The following is a 21,931-nucleotide window of genomic DNA, read 5'->3' as shown; positions in this document are numbered from 1 at the left end:
TGTTAGTTGTACCCAGCTCCGATGTCAAGTGCGTGATGGCTTCAAAGAGCTCGTCCAGGCGGCTGGCGATGCCGTCCCCTGAGGACGTTGATGGTTCCGTGATCACAGGCATGACGGTGGTGTTTAGAGTACAATGATAGAGAGTTCGGGATGAAAGCACCAATTGATACCCCCAAGTCTTCCGAGGCAAGAACTTGGAGTATCGAGGATGTTGAGGATTTGTAAAATTGCGAGAGAACTTAAGCGAAAGAAGAAGAATTCAATTATTCCAATTCTTTCTTATTGCATAATGAATGAAGTAGGACTATTTATAGGACTAAGCCGTCCTACTCAAAAGGAAAGAAAATATCTCTAAAGGAATTAAATAATGTAAGCTAATAAACTAAACTTGGAAACAATAATATATTAAAGAAAATTTCCATATCTCTTGGGCGGTCCACAATTCCTTTTATGTCTTCCTTCGATCGCCGCGGGCTGGTGAAGCTGAGGCAGAGCCTCCGCTTCTTGGGCTGATGGTTGTTCTTCGCACTGCTTTGACTCCGTATCATATGGTCTTCCGGCAGATACGCCGTTAGCCTCAGCGGGAGACGGAGGATATTCGCCGCTGATCTTCTTCGGGGTGAGGGCAGATTCGTGAGAAAGGCATGGTGAAGATCCAGCAACATAGAAAGGGATGGTTTTGTGGTGATACATCTTTGGCTGTTTGCTAACACCGTTGTTGCAACAGGAGCAATATATTTGGATTCTACTCCGAGATTTTTTGGTTTGAATGAATTTTGGTTTGCGTTTCCTTTGTACAAATCAATAAGATTTGATATTGTCTCGACCAATTGCTCGAGAGTGTATATTTGGTTGACCTCCATTAGAGGTTTTTTATGGATTTCCTGCTCTGATACCATCTTAAAGATGGTAACCGAGAGAGATGTAGAAAGATTGGATAGGCATATTGTTGTAGAAAGTAAAGAGATTGTATTTCTTGTTGTTTTTCATTGTTTTAATGATATGCTCATCACCCTTATTTATAGGGATGTTTGAGACTCTTCAACTACAACAATAAAGAAGCTTGGAACTTTACATTTTAGGAACTCTTCAAATAATTAATGTAATCTAGCAACTTCATTATAATAAATAGTGGGTAGCTATTTATTTCTTCACTTTCCAACAGTTTGGAAGTTAGAGTTAGAGAATATAGGAGTAGAAGAATTGCCCCAATGGTTGGGGATCCTCTCATCTCTAACATGTACTCACTGAGTTTCTGATTTTGATGTTATTAATATTTTTTTTCTTTTTGCAACTATATATACAAACTGAATAAAGGATACTGGGGAAGAATGAGTTTCAAACGGGAATTTAAAAAGGAATTGTTGGACCAGGCCCATATTAGTACCAGGCCCATATGAGTTTCAGGCTTTATTGGGATATTGTTGGACCAGGACCATGTTTTGACATTTACTTCAATAATTGATGGGTTATGCAATCATAGTAGAAGGAAGGAGGCTGAAGACATGTCAAACAAGATGATAACGGATAAGGTATGCCCAAATGTGATTACTTGTAATATTTTTGTTGATGCTCTTTGCCGAGAGAGAAGGATGGAAGAGGCCGAGCATATGTTGGTCACTATGAAGCAAATTGATGTTCAACCGAATATTGTTACATACAATGAATTGATAAATGGATATTGTTTGATAGGAGAAATGGATAAAGCTAGAAACATTTTCCAACTAGCGGTGAAATCCGGAATCAAGCCTGATGTTACAAGCTATAGTATTTTGATGAACGGGTACTGTAAAATGGGACGAGTTGATGAAGTTTTTCGTCTTTTTACCATGATTCACGCCAATGGGTTAGAGCGCGATGTGATTTCTTATAACATAATGCTGGAGGCTTTATTTAATGATGGCCAATGTGAAGATGGCTTGAATACAATAGAAGATGTAGATGTATCATCTATAATGCGGATTGTTAAGCATTCGATCAAGGGGAGGGATCATCGTTGAACACAATGTGAATGAGGTTAGAGGGCACGGGCGCCATCACACCTGCAAGCAGAGGGGATTAATCACCTTCGCTATGTGATGCTCCTTCACTGGGCGTGAGAGTGGTCGTCACCAAATCAGATTTTTTTTATTAAATTTTTCCTATTATATCAATAGTGTTGTTGAGCATGTAGGGATCAGATCAGTCTAGGTTCACTAATTACCGAGACCTCTTTGTTCTTGTACAAGAGAGCTCAGCCAAACTCTCACCCACGCGGCTGATTTAACAAGTAATATAAACTAAGATCACTAGAATCTAGTTCTAACTATTACAAGACCTTGAAGCTATCACGCCTGCTTCAATCACACTCAATTGTACCTGCACACTCAAGAAACGAGTCAGCAATACAAAGAAAGATCCTCTCGGATCTAAACACAAGAAATTGACTAAGAACACTAAACGTAAGAGCAAGATATCAAATGATCTTGGCTCAGAACCCGCCACACAAACACAGATCTATTCGTCCAGAACTAAGACCCAAGGGAGCACAACTGGATTGGATAGAGTTAACCCTCAGACCACCAATACCTCCACCGTTAAAGCCCCTCACACCAGATCAAGATCCACCGGACAAAGCCTCTACTCGCAAAACCCTAGAACTTCTCCAGAACTTAAGCAATCGAAGAGATTGCTTCACACCAGCACTCACACAAGATCTTACTCTCAAAGAACCGAGAAAGATCACCAACAAAAGCCCAAACCTATAGTTGGCACTAAACAGAAAATTAAAACAAGAAAGAGATTGAGCCAATTTACCAGAGTGAATCCCCTCTCGAAGGAGGATTCCACTTGCCCACCTCCTTAAGCGACTTGGCGTGCTAGACTAATCCCCCCGTGGCTCTGATACCACTGTAGGGATCAGATCAGTCTAGGTTCACTAATTACCGAGACCTCTTTGTTCTTGTACAAGAGAGCTCAGCCAAACTCTCACCCACGCGGCTGATTTAACAAGTAATATAAACTAAGATCACTAGAATCTAGTTCTAACTATTACAAGACCTTGAAGCTATCACGCCTGCTTCAATCACACTCAATTGTACCTGCACACTCAAGAAACGAGTCAGCAATACAAAGAAAGATCCTCTCGGATCTAAACACAAGAAATTGACTAAGAACACTAAACGTAAGAGCAAGATATCAAATGATCTTGGCTCAGAACCCGCCACACAAACACAGATCTATTCGTCCAGAACTAAGACCCAAGGAGCACAACTGGATTGGATAGAGTTAACCCTCAGACCACCAATACCTCCACCGTTAAAGCCCCTCACACCATATCAAGATCCACCGGACAAAGCCTCTACTCGCAAAACCCTAGAACTTCTCCAGAACTTAAGCAATCGAAGAGATTGCTTCACACCAGCACTCACACAAGATCTTACTCTCAAAGAACCGAGAAAGATCACCAAGAGAAGGCCGGAAGAACACCGGAGAAGAGAGGAGAGAAGAGAGAGCGTTCTGAGATTACACCGAAGAGAGAGAGAGTGTGTATGAGATATGAAACGGCTCAACGAAGCCAACACACACATAAACCGTCTCACCCTAAATCCAACGGTTAGGAGACCATCATCCATAAAGAGGACACGTGGCAGCATCTGGTGAGAGGGGTTAAGTAATTGGGCTCAACCCAATTAACAACATCTGGGCTCAACAAATAATCACAGCCCAATAAGAGTCCATCAAAATATCCAACAGAGCAATGATAAAATTTTGATTTTTATACTCTTTTTTACTTCTAAACCCTTTCTACTATTATCATCTCCAATCCCTAAAAGGATAGCAGCCAAAAAACATAATAAAGCAAGAAATCATTATAGCTTGATGATTTACATGATCAGAAATACATCTATATATAATAACTACAAGTGGAAAAACTTCCTCATGGAGTAACTGCCTCATAAACGTGGGAGAGTGCAGCATTGCATCAAGAACATCGGAGAGTGCTCTCATCCGATTGCTCTCTTCCTTTCAACATCAACAGAATATATTTCCAACTTGGGCTGCTAATGTGGCAAGGATCCTCTTGAGCTGATGTTAAGGTCTTATCCAAAATTCTCTCAACATGAACATTTGGTGTGTGAATATTTGACAGATTCTCATTCTCTATATTGTCAATGATTCGACATAGGTTAACACAATCCATTTCATGTTTCACACATTTCATGAACTTCTTCATGATTTTTTGTTGCTCTGTTTGCTCTAGCAAATTATGAATCCTAATTATGGCGCTGGCGATATCAGTTTGACCGATGAGGGTGTTAATCACCTTATTTCGTGAATTAAACAAGCCGATAAAAGTTCGAAATCCCCGCAGACTCTTGAAGTTCGAACAAGAAGTTACGTGCGATGGGGGGAAGATATGTTTCGTAGAGAAGTTACTTCACTGGAATGAAAAATTATCCACGATCCGCGCAGCACGCTTTAGTCGAACAAAGTTAGGTACACTCTGGTCAAACCACAAGTGATTTTATGATTACGATTATGTATTTTTTGGCTTTTAAGAATGTACTGTATAATTTAGAATTTCAATTATGTAGTTTCAGCTGTCAATAAAATGTAATTTTATGATTTAATGTATTCCATAATGGTCTGTTTTTTTAATATCTATTAATTATAATTGTTTTCTTGCAATTCACATTTAATGTTAAATTTTATGAAGTACAAAAACAAAGAATTTACTTGCCTTGTGCGGACTCTAACCACACTGCTGAAAGTGATGATATTCCAAACCTATACATATTTATACGAGAAATTGGTCTCTAAAATCATGAACTTTGCCTAAAATTTGGTATTTTCATAAACTTTGAAATTGTTATATAATATTACGAATTTTGCATTTTGTTTGGTATTTCTCAAACTCACTCAAATAAGATATTTTCATCAAAATCTTATTTAATGTAGGCAACTGTGATATGTTTTATAATATTTGAAACCAGTTTTTAAGTTCATAACATGTGAGATAAAAAGTCACGTTAAAAATAACGTTGATTTAATTGTGTGAAGTATGATGAAAAAGCCTCCTAAGCTAGTCAAATATAGTAATAGACATGTCATGGGAAATACTAAACAAAATACAAAGTTCGTGATATTATATACCGATTTCAAAGTTCATGCGAATTACCAAATTTTAGGCTAAGTTCATGGTTTTAGAGACCAATTTTCCTATTTATAATAGTTTTTTTTATAAGTATTAGGTTCTAGAGTCATATTAAAATACATATTGATAGAACGTGAGGTTCTATCGATGCAAAAAGAGCACGCGTACGACGGAGATTGATCGAAGAATAAAACACACCTAGTTGAAGTGCTAGGGTTTCGGAACCAAGAATGAGAATAGAAGTTAATTCATATTTCTCAATGATAATTATGCTAAACATATGACTAATTTATAGAATCTAAATTACTCAATAACATAAATATAAAAAGATACGGGTTAAGGATTTGTGATTGATGCACAAAATCCCTAGACTTAGATAAGAGATATATTGTGATATCGTTGGGATTTGGCAGGGTGTGAATCTAGGGTTGTTTCATCCTTGCTGGGCTGGGCTGCCTGAGATTGTTGTCGACGGGCTGATAGGGTGAGCATGGTTGGATGGACTCGAGTCCGAGTCCCTATCACATATAGTATTCAATCTACAACACTAATCCTACATCCCTGGATCTTAAAATGAGTGAATGAGATTAGAATTCACGGATTTCAATAAATAGTAGATAAAATATCAACAAAATGATGTTATAACGTAATAATTTTCATGGATTTTTATATCAACAGTGTATTAAAAATATCAACACAGTGACATGAGAATGTTAACCTAAGTGCTAGAAAATATTAACACGGAGTTTTACTGTATTGTACAAGCATTATATTGAGATTGATTGATGCATTTATTGATATAAAATTTGTTTATCAACATATACGAAAATTAAATAAAAATTATAAAATTTCATCATCCGATTATTGTCAGAATATATGCAATTGAGATCTCGTTAGAATCCTTACGAATTTCCTTTAATTTGATATATTTTTTACAAAAAAATAATTTAAATCAAGAGAGTTAAGTAAACTTAAATTTTTTAGATAATTTTGAGGAGAGAGAAAATGATTAATTTTAGAGTAGTCAAAATTTGGTCCTAAACATTTGTACGAAATACGAATTTGGTCCAAAATATTCACTTTTTGAAAAACAGGTCGAAATCCTTGTTGGAATTGTTTGAGGAGAGGGAAAATGATTAATTTTAGAATTGTCAATTTTGGTCCAAAACATATGAACAAAATACGAATTTGGTCCAAAATATTCACTTTTTGAAAAATAGGTCCATAAAAATGAAATCCTTATCGGAGTAGTCCTTTTGTCACGATTCAGTCAAAAAACTAACGGTTATGCCACTGTGCAATTATCATTGACCATTAGTTTTTTGCCTGTACCATAAACAAAAGACTACTTCAGCGACATTTTCATTTGTTATGGACATATATTTCAAAAAGCAAATGTTTTAGACCAAATTTGTATTTTGGTCACATATTTTGAACCAAAATTGACCATCACTCTTTATTTTAACTACTATATATAAGAATTGACATTAATACCTTTAAAATTTATTTACTAATTTTTTAATTTAAAATATAATCTATGTGGCATTATTTCAACCACTAGATCTCGTAATCTAATTGATAAGATTTAACATTTAGAAGGACAAGTAAATAGTCATTCTTAGTAAAATGAAATTTTACTTGCATCTGTCAGCATAAGAATATACCAACGTTAGGATAAGATTGCTCACCTTTATATTCCAAACCAATCATGCAAAAGGGTGGGCCACAATTGATTATTGATCAGTGAGAATTATAATACAGGATAGAAAATATTAGCACATCATCCACAAGTTTACAGACATTCTTCATTTCTATCTCTCTCTTCAAAACCATGGAAGGAGTGTCTTCAGCATCCATTGAAGTTCTTCTCCAAAACCTCATCAACCTTTTTAGTGAAGAGTACTCTTTACTTCGAAGTTTCGATGAAGATGCCCAGCAGCTGCAGAGGACATTGGGGATGATTCAAGCCTACTTGAATGATGCTGAGAAGAAATCCATCACCCAAGATGCCGTCAAGCTATGGTTGAGGGAGCTTGAAGCCGTGGCTTTCGATGCTGAAAATATCTTGGATGAACTCAGCTATCATCTTCTCCACAAAAAAGTGAAGAAAATGAAATCATCCAAGGATAAGGTACTATCATGCTTCTCATCCTTTAATGGCATTTTGCGTCGGCATGATATGGCTCACACAATCAAACAAATCAATGCTAATTTTGAGTCTATGAACAAAAGAGCAACAGATCTTGGCATTCAAAGCATGGTTGTGAATGCACCTGCTCCGCTGTTGCTCATACTTCCGTCGAGACGGATTCGTTCAGTCTTGATCCAATCTTTATTGGAAGAGATGAGGATCTGCCTAAACTAGTTGACATTCTCACTCAGAAACCCCCAGTGGAAGAGAAAAGGGTGTTCTCAAGCCTTGCTCTAGTGGGAATGGGGGGTATGGGGAAAACTACGTTGACTAGAAAAGTCTTTAATCATGAAAGGGTAAAGGCTCGATTCGGATCACTAATTTGGGTTCATGTTTCTCAAACTTTTGACGCAATTAGTCTTTTCAACAAAATACTTTATAAGGTGACTAAAAAGGCTAGTGATGGAGTTGAGAACAGCGATGATATTTTGGAAAAAACTCAAAAAGCTCTCAAGGCTAGAGTTGAGAGCAGAGATGATATCCTAGAAAAGCTTCAAGAAGCTCTCAAGGGTAAAACTTATCTCCTTGTTCTTGATGATGTTTGGAATGATGATGTTTCGAAATGGGAAGGCTTTATAAACTCCGTACTGGGAGTTACTTCTACTAAAGGAAATGGCATTATCGTCACCACCAGGAGTGAAAATGTTGCTTCCATTGTTAACCCATTTCATATTCATCATTTGAATGGCTTATCAGATGAAGATTGTTGGTCTATAATCAAAGTCAAAACTTTTGATGAAAATGGTGAAGTTCCATCACGATTAGAGATGATTGGAAGAAAGATTGCTAAAAGATGTCAGGGTATGCCCTTAGCTGCTAATGTAGTCGGGGGAGTGCTTCGCGGTAAGCCTGAAGAAGAGTGGAGCTTCATCAATGAAAATTGGTTTTCAGATGCTAAAGGAGGTGAAAATATCTCAAAAATACTGAAATTGAGCTATGATCACCTCTCTTCACCATGGCTCAAGAAGTGCTTCACGTTTTGTTCGATTTTCCCCAAAGGTCGGGAGATCAAGAAGGAGGAGTTGATTGAACTATGGATGGGAGAAGAGTTTCTTCAACCAAGCCGAAGAAATTATATGGAGTTTGTGGGAAACATGTTTTTTAATGTGCTTCTACAGAATTCTTTGTTGCAAGTTCAATGGAAAGATATTTATGGAAATGTTTTATATTGTGTGATGCATGATCTTGTGCATGATCTTGCATCCTCAATCCTAGCCAATAATGCAGATGGCAGCATTGTAATTCGATACAAGTTTCTTGAAGAAGAATCAAGTCCCATTCCAAAAAATGTTGCTAAGCATTTGCGTACATTATTCTTGAAAGGTGGAATTCCTGGTACTATATTATCAAACTTTCAATGTCTGCATAATCTGACTCTTTCCGGTGATTATAAAGAGTTGCCTAATTCAATTAGGGAGTTGGTACATTTGAGAAATCTGAATATTGATGGCACACAAATTGTAAACATGCCGAAATGGATTGGTAAATTCCATCACTTGCAAACATTAAGAGCATGCTGGGAGTTAAAGAATGTGCCAAGTACGTTGAAGTATATGTTTAACTTAAGGCATCTTCATATCTATTCTCATACAAAGTTACCGGCGGAGATTGGGAGATTAACTAGTCTTCGTACACTCCCTTACTTCACAGTAGGCAAAGAGAAGGGCTTCCAAATTGAAGAGCTTGGAAGTTTGAAGAATCTCAAAGGATCACTAGAGATTCAAGATCTGGAGATGGTGCTTGATAAGGAAGAGGCTATGAAAGCAGATATATTTCAGAAACTAAACTTATTTGATTTGGCGTTTACATGGAGTGATGGTAGAGAAGATGAAACGAATGATGAGAGTGTATTGGAAGGCCTCCAACCTCATTCAAATCTGAAAAAGTTGAAGATTTCAAGATTCAAAGGCATAAGATTTCCAACATGGGCTGAGAAGATGGCCGTACGTGATGGGCCTCAAGGATCTTGGGTACCACTTGACAACTTGATTGAAATAAAACTCATTGGGTGCTCAGAAATCGAGGAAATCCCAAGGCTGGAGCACTTGCTTAATCTCAAGTCTCTTTCTTTGAAAGGATTGAAGAAGGTGAGGCTCATAAATGAATGCTTCAATCATTTAATGTCTCTCGAAATAAAAGAGTTAGATAGATTGGAATGTCTGCCAGAATGGTTATTCCTTAACAATCAGAATCTCTCAATTTTGGAAATTACAAACTGTGGTGTGTTGAGAGAATTACCAGATGGCTTGGACACCCTCAATTCTCTGTTGTTGTTGTATATTCGGGATTGTGAAAATCTGAAGTCGATTGGGAATCCAAGTGGCGGAGCAAGACAATCACAGGGGATTCTTCGTGCGCTGATCATTGAAAACTGCAGAGAGCTGGTGGAATTGCCGTGTGAAATGCTAGAGTCGTGGACTTCTACGATTGATGAAATTGTTTTGGAAGGATTAAGGAGCTTAAAGAATCTACCAATGCTAATTGACTGCCTCGCTAAATCATTTACTCGTCTCACATATTTGAAGATTTTAGGTGTTCCTAAATTGATGGCTGCTAGTATTGGTAGTGTTGAGAGTTGGGATCTTAGCAGCTTGAGAGCATTACTGATAGATGTGAGTGTAGAATGGTCAATAGAGGATAGTGTTGGCATTGCAGAGACTGTGGAAAGGATGTTGCGTGGATGTTGCAATTCACTTGCCAGGTTAGAATTGAAAGGGATGGAAAATTGGGGGTGGATGCCCCAATCAATTCAACATCTCACTGCCCTTAATATGTTAGTGTTAGAGAATATAGGAGTAGAAGAATTGCTCCAATGGTTGGGAAACCTCTCATCTCTAAAAAGCTTAATTTTATTTAGTTGCAACAAGTTGAAGCGTCTGCCCTATGTGGATGCACTGAATCACCTCACCAAATTAGAAAGTATATATATTAGTGATTGCCCGGAACTATGCATTGATTCGGAGTGGCGCAACCACCATCCCCACCTGGAAGTCGAGGTTGATGGGCAACCCATTTGAATGTTGTTGCAAGTAAGTATCATTTTCTTTTCATATTCCGTTTCAAAAAATAATTTATTGAATCTGTGTACTGCTCTCTGTTTTCGTAGATCGCCTGCGGATTTAAGATAGAACCGTCCAATCTAACATGTTTATCTCTATGTAGATGCAACAAATTGAAGCGTCTACCCTTCTTGGTTGCGTTGAAGTGCCTAACTCAAGAGATTATAGATTGCCCGGAACTACCTAGCGATTCAGAGTGGCGCAACACCGTTTAAATGTTGTTGCAAGTAAGTATCATATTCTTTTCATATTCCGTTTCAGAACTAGAGTTTATTGAAGCTATGGACTGCTCTCTGTTTTTTATACATCGCCTGCAGTTTTACCTGTATTTCAGAACTAGTACTAAATTTGAAAATTTTATTATAAAACTATGCAATTATGAATCATGGATAAATCAATTGAGAAATATTGGTAATAAATGACTTTTGTTGTTATATAGGTATAGTTTATGCGAACTCATGACTTCAGTAAGACAGGTGGGGTCGTCGCCATCATCGCTGGCGTCCCAGTTACCAACGCGCTAAGGAATTGAGGTCTTAAATCTTCTACTACATGTTAATCTTACCCAGCTCTGCTGGTTTGTGTTGTGCACCTTTTTCTTCATTGTTTTCTCTCATAAAATTTTGATGAGACGCGCTAAATGTATTAGACCAGTTTATGTGGATGAATATTTTTTTGAATCATTGGAGGAGTAATGTTGCATGATGAATTTAATCATATTTATTTGCAAGGAATTGTGTTAAAGAGACGTCTGAACAGGGGTGCGTTATATTGCTAACTATTTAAGTTGCTAACTCTGCTAACTCATCAATCCAGTGTATTAAAAATGTCAACACGGTCACATTAAAATATCAACACATAATATCAACACATTATATTAAAGATCAACAAAATCATGTGTTGACATTTTAACGTGACCGTGTTGACATTTTTAATACATTGCGTTGATGAGTTAGCAAGTTAGCAACTTAAGAAAGTTAGCAATTGATCACACCCCCGTCTGAACATATATACTTTTTGAATCTTAGTTTTCTTGATTTATTGTTAGCACATAGGAATGAAGGTTGATTGTATTGATGATTGAAGGTTTTACATGTATTTCTAGAACCACCAAGTTGTAAAAATTTTAAGATAGAACCAATCTTAGATGAATCAATAGTATATGATTTTTGTTGTTATAGGTACAGTTTGTGTGTATTTCACGGTTACTTCTGTAAATTTGTTTCTTTGTGCCGTGCACCTTTTTCTTCAATGTTAATAAATGAAAATCATAGAGAATTATAAATGAGCCATACTAAAACTACATGCTGTAACTTTCTAAGGAGTACTATAAAAGACGGGGAATAAGGAACTCTTGCTTGTGCCTTGCATCCCCCAACCCTCTCACGCTCGCCATAAGTATTCCGATTAGTGTGATGCTTCCATCAACAAACTAATCAATCAACTACGAGTAGATTTTCCTCGGTTAATTTTTCATTTCGTTTGAAATTATATTGTATTTTTTCCTCTGTTTTTGATAGTGTGGTTTTTGGTGGAAAATTTGGGGGTATTGATTTGATTCGTTGTAGGAATTAGTGGAATACCATGTGTTTGATGATTTTAATCATTATTGTTTTTCTTAGTATGGTTCAACCATGAAGTAGTCTTCTCAGTAAATTTTGAACAATTTCCAGAACAGACGAGGCGGAAAGTGAAGCTGCTTTCAGAGATTGATCGAGCGGAGAAAGGAGATGCATTATATGGTAATGCTTCTTTCCTGATTAGGATGCAATATTTTGAGTCTAATGTGAAGATATTATTGGCAGTCTCTGTATTTGGAGGTATTCACATACTAATATCCTGTTTTGTAGGCATGCTTTCGTGAGATTAGCTCCCTATAACGTGTATCATTGTAGGCTGTGATGGATTTTTGGGTATGATTACGGGAGAATGCTTTGATCAGCTAGTAAGATATCTCACAATTTCCGTGGAGTAGATTTGTATGTATCTTGCAAGTTATGTTAGGAAACAGAGATGTGCGAGAGCAATTTTGGAGCAAAAACTTGCCTGCGGTTTTGCATGTATTTCAAAAACTACCAAATTGTAAAAATTTTAACATAGAACCATCCAATCATAGATAAATTAATTGAAATATATTAATAGTAGTAAATGATTTTATTGTTATAGGTACAGTTTGTTTGATGTTGGAGTAAAAGCATTGCCTAAATGGTTTGGAGGGCTCTCATCTCTAAAAAGGTTGTGCCTATCAGATTTTACAAACTTGAAGAGTCTTCCTTCAATGCAGTGCCTCACCAAATTACAGGAGTTGCACATTCGCGACTGTCCACAGTTACGGATTGACTCTGAGAGGCACAAGATCTTGAATCGCAGCACCAATATCTACGTTAATGGTCACAAGCTTTAGATCTGTTGCTCAATTGTAAGTATAATCTTCCCTTGTTTATTCGTACAAAAAGTTCACTATTAATATCATCAAGGTATTGATTTACATCCTTAATAATATGTTTAATAACTATCATGGGAGATTTGTATTTGACATTTCTAGAATTGTTGACTACCATGACTTGCATTCCTGTCACAGGGTGATGAAGAGCCAAGTTAGTTTTTCTTGTTTCATGTCGAAGCTAACGTCAGTTAGATTTTATTATAAATTTCTTTTTCAAGAACAAGAAGGTGAATCATGTCCAAAATATAAGTAGATTCAACTTTACATCAGGATTCAATGTGCTTTTTGCAAGTCTTTTGTAGTTAAATCATCCAATCTTATGATTTTTGTTGTTATAGGTACAGTTTGGGTGACCTCAGAACTTCAATAGAGCAGATGCAGTGGGCGTCATCATAGAGCAGATGCAGTACCTTTTATGTATCTCCACCCTCCATCTTGGAGTTGGTCCTTCACTTTCTTGGTTTCAGGGCATCACGTGTTTCCCTCTGCCATGGAAGAAACGAGATCCTCTCTCCTGCTCTTGAGACGCGTTTGGCTTCTGTTCACTTTTGTTAGCAATCAGTCACACAGAAATGAAACACGGAATCCTGATATGGATTCAACAGCAGCTCGCCTGATTCTGATAAACTTTTATATCAACTGTTATTCCTTTCTCAACTCATTGTTCACCATTTGCACCATCAAATCCTTAGCCTCCCCTATTCGCCCTTTTTCGCAAAGGGCAGAAATAAGCATTGTATATATCACATTGAAAGATGGAAACAGGCGGAGAAGCAGAGTGTTACATTCATATACTCTTATATCACATTGTGACATATACTGATACGGGTACATTACCTACAACCCCACGAGAGGATCCACTTGTGAGAGACGATGGCAGCGAGGAGCCCAGCAATGAGGAGAAGTCAGAGTTATCCACGTCGGAAGAGGAGGAACAGAGTCGAAGGTATCCGGTTAGGCAGAGGAAGAAGCCTACGAAGTTTGCTGAATATATTTAGCACTTTTTTTGATTATTTAGAGTTTTGGGAATATTATTTAGTATTTTTGCTTAAACTATTTTATTATTTTTGCTTATTGGGTCGAGCGTAATTATAAGCTCCATTTCGGGTTTTCTTGTTGGTTCTTTCCCGGAATTGATCGAGTCGAACCAAACCTAGGGTCCTTAGTATATATAGGGATTCTGTGCATTGACGAAATATCAATAAATCATAATTTACCTATCTTTTATCTATCGCATATTTTCTTTCCTTGCAAGTTATCCCTCCTTTGACGCAGAAAACCTAGCGGACGGCGGCTGTTCGACGGAGAGGACCTCTGCGAACGAACCACCCCCTTGGCCTTTACCGTCATCGGATTCCCGATACGATCTCGCATCGCATCATCTGGTGCTTTCTACCAGTTCTCATACTCCCTACCGTGTGCGATGGCTTCAGGCAAATCTGCGGCGAGCAGGACGGACACCATCAGCACCACACTCGACGACGTCATCACTGGTGGTCACTCAACCGCCGTTGTCGGCGATTATGTTACAGTTAGAGCATCTGACGCGGTCAGCGTAATTCGTTCACGAATGGATGTGAGCGAGCCCCTGGAAATGTTTCCAGGGTGGCCGCCACCAGCCCCTCCGTTCGGCACTCAGCTATCCACCCTTAGTTCGGCCCCTATGCCAATCTTCACCTATACGCCGACACCGACAGTCAGCCAATCTGTTCCGATTCCATCTGGTTTCTCGTCGACACCGACACCCTCTTTCGGATTGGTGTCTACTCTGCCACACACCATAGGCGCTTTTTTCTCCTCAACGGTGCCTCAGACTGTGCCGGGAATGGGGTTTTCTGAATCCACGACCATGACAACGAGATTGCCGCAGTATCAGCAAGACTTGAGCATCAATCGCGTTCCGAATCGCCCACTGTTGCGCCGGCCTCATATGGTTAACCCATTGTCGTGTTTGGGTCCCCCCGACATCCGCCATACCGGTAGCCACAATTTTCAGGATCCTCACTCTCGTTCGGGTGTCAAAATGAAGCCTCCTTGTTTCGATGGCACAAAGGTGAATAATTGGATTCGGGGCATCCAATTTTATTTTGACCACATTGGCACACCGGAAAACCAGTGCTTGCACTACGTCATCGCTCTTTTAGACCCCGTGGTTGCCGACTGGATTTGGAATTACTGCTCCAGTCACGAGCATATTACGTGGTTTGACTTCTTGGATGACGTTCGTCGACGGTTCAACCCTCAGTGCTATACGAGTCATATTGGCTTGATCAAAAAGCTCCATCAAACAGGTACTGTTTCTTAATATCAATTGGCCTTTGAGAAATTGCAAAACAATGCCATTGGGTTACTTGATCATGTGTTATTGGATTTGTATGTAGCTGGACTAAAACAACCTGTGCAAGACGAGGTGCTTCTCCATCAACCGCTGACCCCGGCGGCAGCTTTCACCTTGGCGGTACAGATCGCAGGGTGTCACCGGGACTTGGCGCAGCCAGCGCCCAGCGCGAGCCGCAGACCGTGGCAGCAACGCGACTCTCGTCCTGGGGCCATTTTTACCACTCCATCGGGTCCTAGCCAGGCATCGCCGGCTACCCAGGTCCGCCAGGGACCGCCACCACCGCGACCAGAGGGCTCTAAGACATCGATTATTTGGCTCTCCGCCGCTGAGAAAGCGGAATGAAGGCGGCTGGACCTCTGCTACTATTGCCCGGAAAAATGGGTTGCGGGCCATGTGTGCAAGCATCGCTTCCTAGCTTATGTGGGTGTTGAGGATGATGAGGATGATCCAGTCGAGGAAGGTGACCCCCCGATTAACGATGAGGTGATCACATCCGACCTTTCTTACATGCACACTATTGACGGGAGACGGCGTTCGAAGTCCATTATTTTGGTAGGCACAATTGGTGCTGAAAGCGTACAGATCTTGGTGGATACGGGCAGCTCCCATGATTTCCTCCACCCATGAGTGGCGGAGAAACTCCAATTGCCTCTTACAGCAGTGAAGTCGTTCCGTGTTTATGTGGGGAATGATGAATCGTTATTGTGTTCCCACATGTCTAAGGCCACCACGTTTAATATGCAAGGAACATTGTTCCATGTAGACCTTCATATATTGCCGATTCACGGCCTTGATGTAGTTTTGGGTATGGAGTGGCTGGAGTCGTTGGGTCGTGTGACTACCGATTTTCTCAACAAGTCGATGGAGTTTGTCCGGGGTGACGAACGGGTGGTCCTCACTGGCATGGCGCAGCCCCCGCGGCAGATCTCCCTCCATTCGCTGGCCTCGTTGGTTTCGAAGGCCTCTTTTTTCGAACTATATGAGGTAGTCCAGCTCTCTCTTCAGCAGGATTCAAAGTCCACAACAGTGATCTTTCCGGACGACCTCCCACAGGCGATCAGCGCGGTATTGCAGGAGCATGAGGAAGTTTTTCAATTGCCAAGTGGCCTTCCACCGGCCAGACAGTTTGATCATCGCATACACCTTTTCCCAAACTCAAAGCCGATAAATGTTCGACCATACCGATATCCTTATTTCCAGAAGAATGAAATTGAGAAGCAGGTGAAGGAAATGCTTGATCAGGGTGTCATCCAACGCAGTCATAGCCCATTTTTTTTCTCCACGCGGATCATGGCTCACAGCCGTTGGATGAGTGTTGTGTTTGTTAAGTGAGAGAGACCGGTTAGTCTTCTCTGTATTCGATACTCTCTCTCTCTCTTGTTCCAGAAACCGTCTTCTTCTCTCTCCCTTCTCTCTAAGATTCCGGCGAACCTAGCCGGAGTTCTCCTTCGAGCTTTCTGTTCCACCGATGATTCTCAGTTCCTAAGAGTTCTACCGGTGTAGATTGAGTGTTAGGCAACTTCTTCGGTTTCCTTCTCTTTCTAGGGTTTGGTCTTTAAGTCTGTGACCAATCCCGAAGTGCTTGGAGTGTGTGGTGAGGGGTCTTGTGTTCTTGGTTGTGTTCTGGGGTTGTGTGGGTGAGTCCGCGTGTGAGACAGCCGTGGTGTGCGTTGGCCGGTGAGATCTAGGGTTCCACTGATCTCTGGTTTGAGTTCGTTCAACGGTGCTCTCCTTTGTGACTTGCCGTGAGGATTGGGGAGGTCTCGAGGCCTAGTGCAGTCATTGCTGTGACCTGAGCCACTTGTGGCCCGATTCTCTGACTTAGTCTCTTTTGTGTTTAGATCCTTCGGGATCAATCTCTTGTGTGACTAATCCAGCTACTAAGTGTGCAGGTACAACCAGAAAAGATGGACTCTCAAGAACTAAGGAGTTCTTAAGCTTAGTCTGGGGTTTCTGTTTGTAACATTGTACTTAGTGTGTAATGATACCACAGTTGTATTTGGCTTGTACCTCTGAGATTAGCCATCTCAGAACCAATCAATAAAAGAGGTCCCGGTAATTAGCGAATCCCGAGTGGTCTGATCCCTACAATGAAGTTAGCGCGTCTCTGATAGGGACCTCATGCCTTGTCCGACAAGATTCCTTATGTCTTGTTCCCCAAGTTTCTCCATATCTTTTAATATTACTTGATTTAACATATCTTATATTTTAGTTAGCTATTTTTATGCAATCTTTATTTTACTGAGCCTAGTTGGTATTCTACAAATTAGAGGTATATGTACTTTTTTATTCATTGAGAAATAAAGTTAATTACTTGTTCTCATTCCCGGTTTTGGCGGAAATCGCCCCCTAGCACCTCAACCAGGGTTTATCTTTTCCTCTGTTTGTTCGTTCAAATCGTGGTGCGCAGGCTCGATAGGTCAAGGACCTATTAGTCTCATCCACGATTGATTCTCTATATTATCAAAGTTTTATGAAAGAAAACAATGAACAATGAAGAAAAAGGTGCACAACACAAACCAGCAGAGCTGGGTAACATTAACATTTAGAAGATTTCAGACCTCAATTCCTTAGCACGTAGGTAACTGGGACACCGACGACGACAACGATGATGCGGACCCCATCTGTCTTATTAAGTCCTGAGTTCGCATAAACCATACCTATATAACAACAAAAATCATATATTAGCAATATTTCTCAATTGATTTATATATGATTCATGATTGGATAAGTTTATATTAAAATTTTCAAATTTATTAGTTTTGGAAATAAATGTAAAACCTCAGGCAATATATAAAAAATAGAGAGAGATATCCATTGCTTGGGTATGAAAAAAATGATACTTACTTGCAACAACATTCAAACAGGTTGGCCTTCGACCTCGAATTTGAGATGGGGATGGTGGTTGCGCCACTCTGAATCAATACATAGTTCTGGGCAACCTCTAATATATAAATTTTCTAATTTAGTGAGGTGATTCAATGCATCCACAGAGGGCAGGCGCTTCAACTTATTGCAATTCCATAGATGTAGCCTTTCTAGAGATGAGAGGTTCCCCAACCATTGGGGCAATTCTTCTACTCCTATATTCTCCAACTTTAACCAATTAAGAAGAGTGAGATGTTGAATTGATTGGGGAAGCCACTCCCAATTTTCCACCCATTTCACTTCTAACCATGTAAGTGAGTTGCAACATCTTTGCAGCATCCTTTCCACGGTCTCTGCAATGCCAACACTATCCTCTCTTGACCATTCAACACTCACATCTATATCTAATTCTTTCAAGTTGCTAAGATCCCAGCTCTCAACACTATCAGTACCACTATTGGCAGCCATCAATTTAGGAACACCTTTGAATGTCAATTCTCTGAGACGAGTAGATGATTTAGCGAGACAGTCAATTAGCGTTGGTAGATTCTTTAGCCTCCCTAGTCCTTCCAATTTAAGATCCTCAACTGTAGGCGCCCACGACTCTAGCATTTGGCACGGCAATTCAGTCAGCTCTCCACACCTTTTAATGCTCAGCCAACGAAGGATCCCTTGTGATTGCCGTGCTCCACCACTTGGATTCCCAATCGACTTCAGATTTTCACAATCCCAAATATACAAGTACTCCAGATGATTGAGGGTGTCTACGCCATCTGGTAATTCTCTCAACACACGACAATTTATAATATCCAAAGATGAGAGATTCTGATTGTCACTGAATACCCTTTCTGGCAGACATTCCAATCTATCTAACTCTTCTATTTGGAGTGATGTTAAATGATTGAATGAGGCATTTATGAACCTCACCTTATTCAATCTTTTCAAATGAAGAGACTTGAGATTATGCAAGTGCTCCAGCGTTGGGATTTCCACAATTTCTGAGCACCTAAAGAGATTTATTTCAATCAAGTTATCAAGTGGTACCCAAGATCCTTGAGGCCCATCACGTACTGCCATCTTCTCAACCCACGTTGGAAATCGTATGCCTTTGAATCCTGATATCTCCAACTTTTTCAGATTTGAATGAGGTTGGAGACCTTCCAATACACTCTCATCATTTGTTCCATCTTCTCTACCATCACTCCATGTATACGTCAAATCAAATAACTTTGGTTTCTGAAATATATTTGCTTTTTGAGCATCTTCTTTACCATGCACCTCCTCCAGATTACGAATCTTTAGCCTTCCTTTAAGATTCGTCAAACTTCCGAGCTCTTCAATTTGGTAGCCCTTCTCTTTGCCTACTATGAAGTAAGGTAGTGTTTGGAGACTAGTTAATCTCCCAATTTCTGCCGAAAACTTTGTATTATAACCGATATAAAGATGCCTTAAGTTAAACATATACTTCAACGTACTAGGCAGATTCTCTAACTTCCAGCATGCTCTTAATGTTTGCAAGTGATGGAGTTTATCAATCCATTTCGGCAAGTTTACAATTTCTGTATCATAAATATTCAGATTTCTCAAATGTACCAACTCCCTAATTGAATTGGGCAACTCTTTATAATCACCAGAAAGAGTCAGATTATGCAGACATTCAAAGTTTGAGAATATAGTACCAGAAGTTCCACCTTCCAAGAATAATGTACACAAATGTCTGGCCACTTTTTTTGGAATAGAACTTGATTCTTCTTTGAGAAACATGTATCGAACAGGATTACTGTCATGTGCAATATTGGATAAGACTGAAGATGCAAGATCATGCACAAGATCATGCATTCCATAATTCCAAACACCTCCATAATTATTTGTCCGTTGAACTTGCAACAAAGAGTTATGTAGAAGCACATTAAAAAACATGTTACCCACAGACTCCATGTCATCTCGTCGGCTTGGTTGAAGAAACCCTTCTGCCATCCATAGTTCAATCAACTCCTCCTTCATGATTGCCCGACCTTTGGGGAAAACTGAACAAAAGGTGAAGCACTTTTTGAGCGATGGTGAAGACAGGTGATCAAAGCTCAATTTCAATATTTTAGAGATACTTTCACCTCCTTCGCCATCTGAAAGCCAATTTTCATTGATGAAGCGCAACTCTTCTTCGGATTTACCACGAAGCACACCCCCGACTACATTGGCAGCTAACAGCAAACCTTGACATCTTTTTGCAATCTTTCTTCCAATCATCTCAAATCCTGATGGAACTCCACCATTTTTGTGAAAAGTTTTGGCCTTGATTATGGACCAACAATCTTCATCTGATAAGCCATTCAAATGATGAATATGAAATGGGTTAACAATAGAAGCAACTTTTTCACTCCTGGTGGTGATGATAATGCCATTTCCATTAGTAGAAGTAACTCCCAATATGGAGTTTATAAAGTCTTCCCATTTCGAAACATCATCATTCCATACATCATCAAGAACAAGGAGAAAAGTTTTACCCTTGAGAGCTTCTTGAAGCTTTTCTAGGATATCATCTCTGCTCTCAACTCTAACCTTGAGAGCTGCTTGAAGCTTTTCCATAATACCATCTCTGTTCTCAACTCCATCACTAGCCTTTTTAGTCACCTTATAAAGTATTTTGTTGAAAAGACTAATTGCATCAAAAGTTTGAGAAACATGAATCCAAATTAGTGATCCGAATCGAGCCTTTACCCTTTCATGATTAAAGACTTTTCTAGTCAACGTAGTTTTCCCCATACCCCCCATTCCCACTAGAGCAAGGCTTGAGAACACCCGTTTCTCTTCCACCGGGTTTGTCTGAGTGAGCATGTCAACTAGTTTAGGCAGATCGTCATCTCTTCCAATGAAGATTGGATCAAGACTGAACGAATCTGTCTCGACGGTAGTATGATCAACAGCGGCAGCAGGTGCATTCACAACCATGCTTTGAATGCCAAGATCTGTTGCTCTTTTGTTCATAGACTCAAAATTAGCATTGATTTGTTTGATTGTGTGAGCCATATTACGCCGACGCAAAATGCCATTAAAGGATGAGAAGCATGATAGTACCTTATCCTTGGATGATTTCATTTTCTTCACTTTTTTGTGGAGAAGATGATAGCTGAGTTCATCCAAGATATTGTCAGCATCGAAAGCCACGGCTTCAAGCTCCCTCAACCATAGCTTGACGGCATCTTGGGTGATGGATTTCTTCTCAGCATCATTCAAGTAGGCTTGAATCATCCCCAATGTCCTCTGCAGCTGCTGGGCATCTTCATCGAAACTTCGAAGTAAAGAGTACTCTTCACTAAAAAGGTTGATGAGGTTTTGGAGAAGAACTTCAATGGATGATGAAGACACTCCTTCCATGGTTTTGAAGAGAGAGATAGAAATGAAGAATGTCTGTAAACTTGTGGATGATGTGCTAATATTTTCTATCCTGTATTATAATTCTCACTGATCAATAATCAATTGTGGCCCACCCTTTTGCATGATTGGTTTGGAATATAAAGGTGAGCAATCTTATCCTAACGTTGGTATATTCTTATGCTGACAGATGCAAGTAAAATTTCATTTTACTAAGAATGACTATTTACTTGTGCTTCTAAATACATCATTACTTAATATAGATTAGCAATCTAATATTTATAAAACAAACTAAATAAATATGTATAGGTTGTGGAATTTCATTACTTTCAGCAGTGCGCTTAGAGTCGGCACAAGGCAAGTGAAGTCTTTGTTTTAGTACTATAAAATTTGACATTAAATATGAATTGCAAGAATACAATTATTATAAATAGATAGAATTTTTAGAAAAAGACCATTATGGAATACATTAAATCATAAACTTAAGCGCGTCTAACTTTGTTCGACTAAAGCGTGC

General features: G+C 39.3%; 4 protein-coding genes across 9 annotated transcripts; 3 read left to right on the top strand and 1 right to left on the bottom strand.

Moving 5' to 3' along the window:
- Positions 1-6,968: 6,968 nt before the first annotated feature.
- On the top strand, positions 6,969-7,502 carry LOC125212246 (disease resistance protein PIK6-NP-like). Its single transcript, XM_048112358.1, has one exon. It carries the CDS (start codon positions 6,969-6,971, stop codon positions 7,500-7,502), a length of 534 nt encoding a protein of 177 aa, XP_047968315.1.
- A 1-nt stretch (position 7,503) lies between these two features.
- Positions 7,504-14,055, top strand: LOC125220379 (putative disease resistance protein RGA3). Of its 2 annotated transcripts, XM_048122557.1 has the most exons (8): positions 7,504-10,029; positions 10,186-10,357; positions 10,491-10,614; positions 10,827-10,920; positions 12,061-12,129; positions 12,238-12,332; positions 12,554-12,806; positions 13,172-14,055. In XM_048122557.1, the coding sequence occupies exons 1-2, from the start codon at positions 7,571-7,573 to the stop codon at positions 10,343-10,345; spliced, it is 2,619 nt and encodes an 872-aa protein (XP_047978514.1). In that variant the 5' UTR covers positions 7,504-7,570; the 3' UTR covers positions 10,346-10,357; positions 10,491-10,614; positions 10,827-10,920; positions 12,061-12,129; positions 12,238-12,332; positions 12,554-12,806; positions 13,172-14,055. The 2 variants fall into 2 exon arrangements, with proteins under 2 accessions (XP_047978514.1, XP_047978509.1); XM_048122552.1 differs by having other exon boundaries at positions 7,504-10,357.
- A 5-nt stretch (positions 14,056-14,060) lies between these two features.
- Positions 14,061-16,872, top strand: LOC125220473. The gene is made up of 2 exons (XM_048122647.1): positions 14,061-15,124; positions 15,215-16,872. The coding sequence occupies exons 1-2, from the start codon at positions 14,257-14,259 to the stop codon at positions 15,514-15,516; spliced, it is 1,170 nt and encodes a 389-aa protein (XP_047978604.1). The 5' UTR covers positions 14,061-14,256; the 3' UTR covers positions 15,517-16,872.
- A 789-nt stretch (positions 16,873-17,661) lies between these two features.
- Positions 17,662-21,440, bottom strand: LOC125220256 (putative disease resistance protein RGA1). 5 transcript variants are annotated; one of them, XM_048122421.1, is made up of 3 exons: positions 19,518-21,440; positions 18,022-19,451; positions 17,662-17,834 (listed from the first exon to the last, which is right to left on the bottom strand). In XM_048122421.1, the coding sequence occupies exons 1-2, from the start codon at positions 21,415-21,417 to the stop codon at positions 18,034-18,036; spliced, it is 3,318 nt and encodes a 1,105-aa protein (XP_047978378.1). In that variant the 5' UTR covers positions 21,418-21,440; the 3' UTR covers positions 17,662-17,834; positions 18,022-18,033. The 5 variants fall into 5 exon arrangements, with proteins under 5 accessions (XP_047978378.1, XP_047978383.1, XP_047978386.1 ...); XM_048122426.1 differs by having other exon boundaries at positions 18,022-20,069; positions 20,154-21,440; XM_048122429.1 differs by having other exon boundaries at positions 18,022-20,360; positions 20,547-21,440.
- Positions 21,441-21,931: the final 491 nt, after the last annotated feature.

The sequence above is a fragment of the Salvia hispanica genome, chromosome 1, assembly GCF_023119035.1.
Source record: "Salvia hispanica cultivar TCC Black 2014 chromosome 1, UniMelb_Shisp_WGS_1.0, whole genome shotgun sequence".
NCBI lineage: Eukaryota > Viridiplantae > Streptophyta > Magnoliopsida > Lamiales > Lamiaceae > Salvia > Salvia hispanica.
This window is presented reverse-complemented; position numbering and strand designations above follow the sequence as displayed.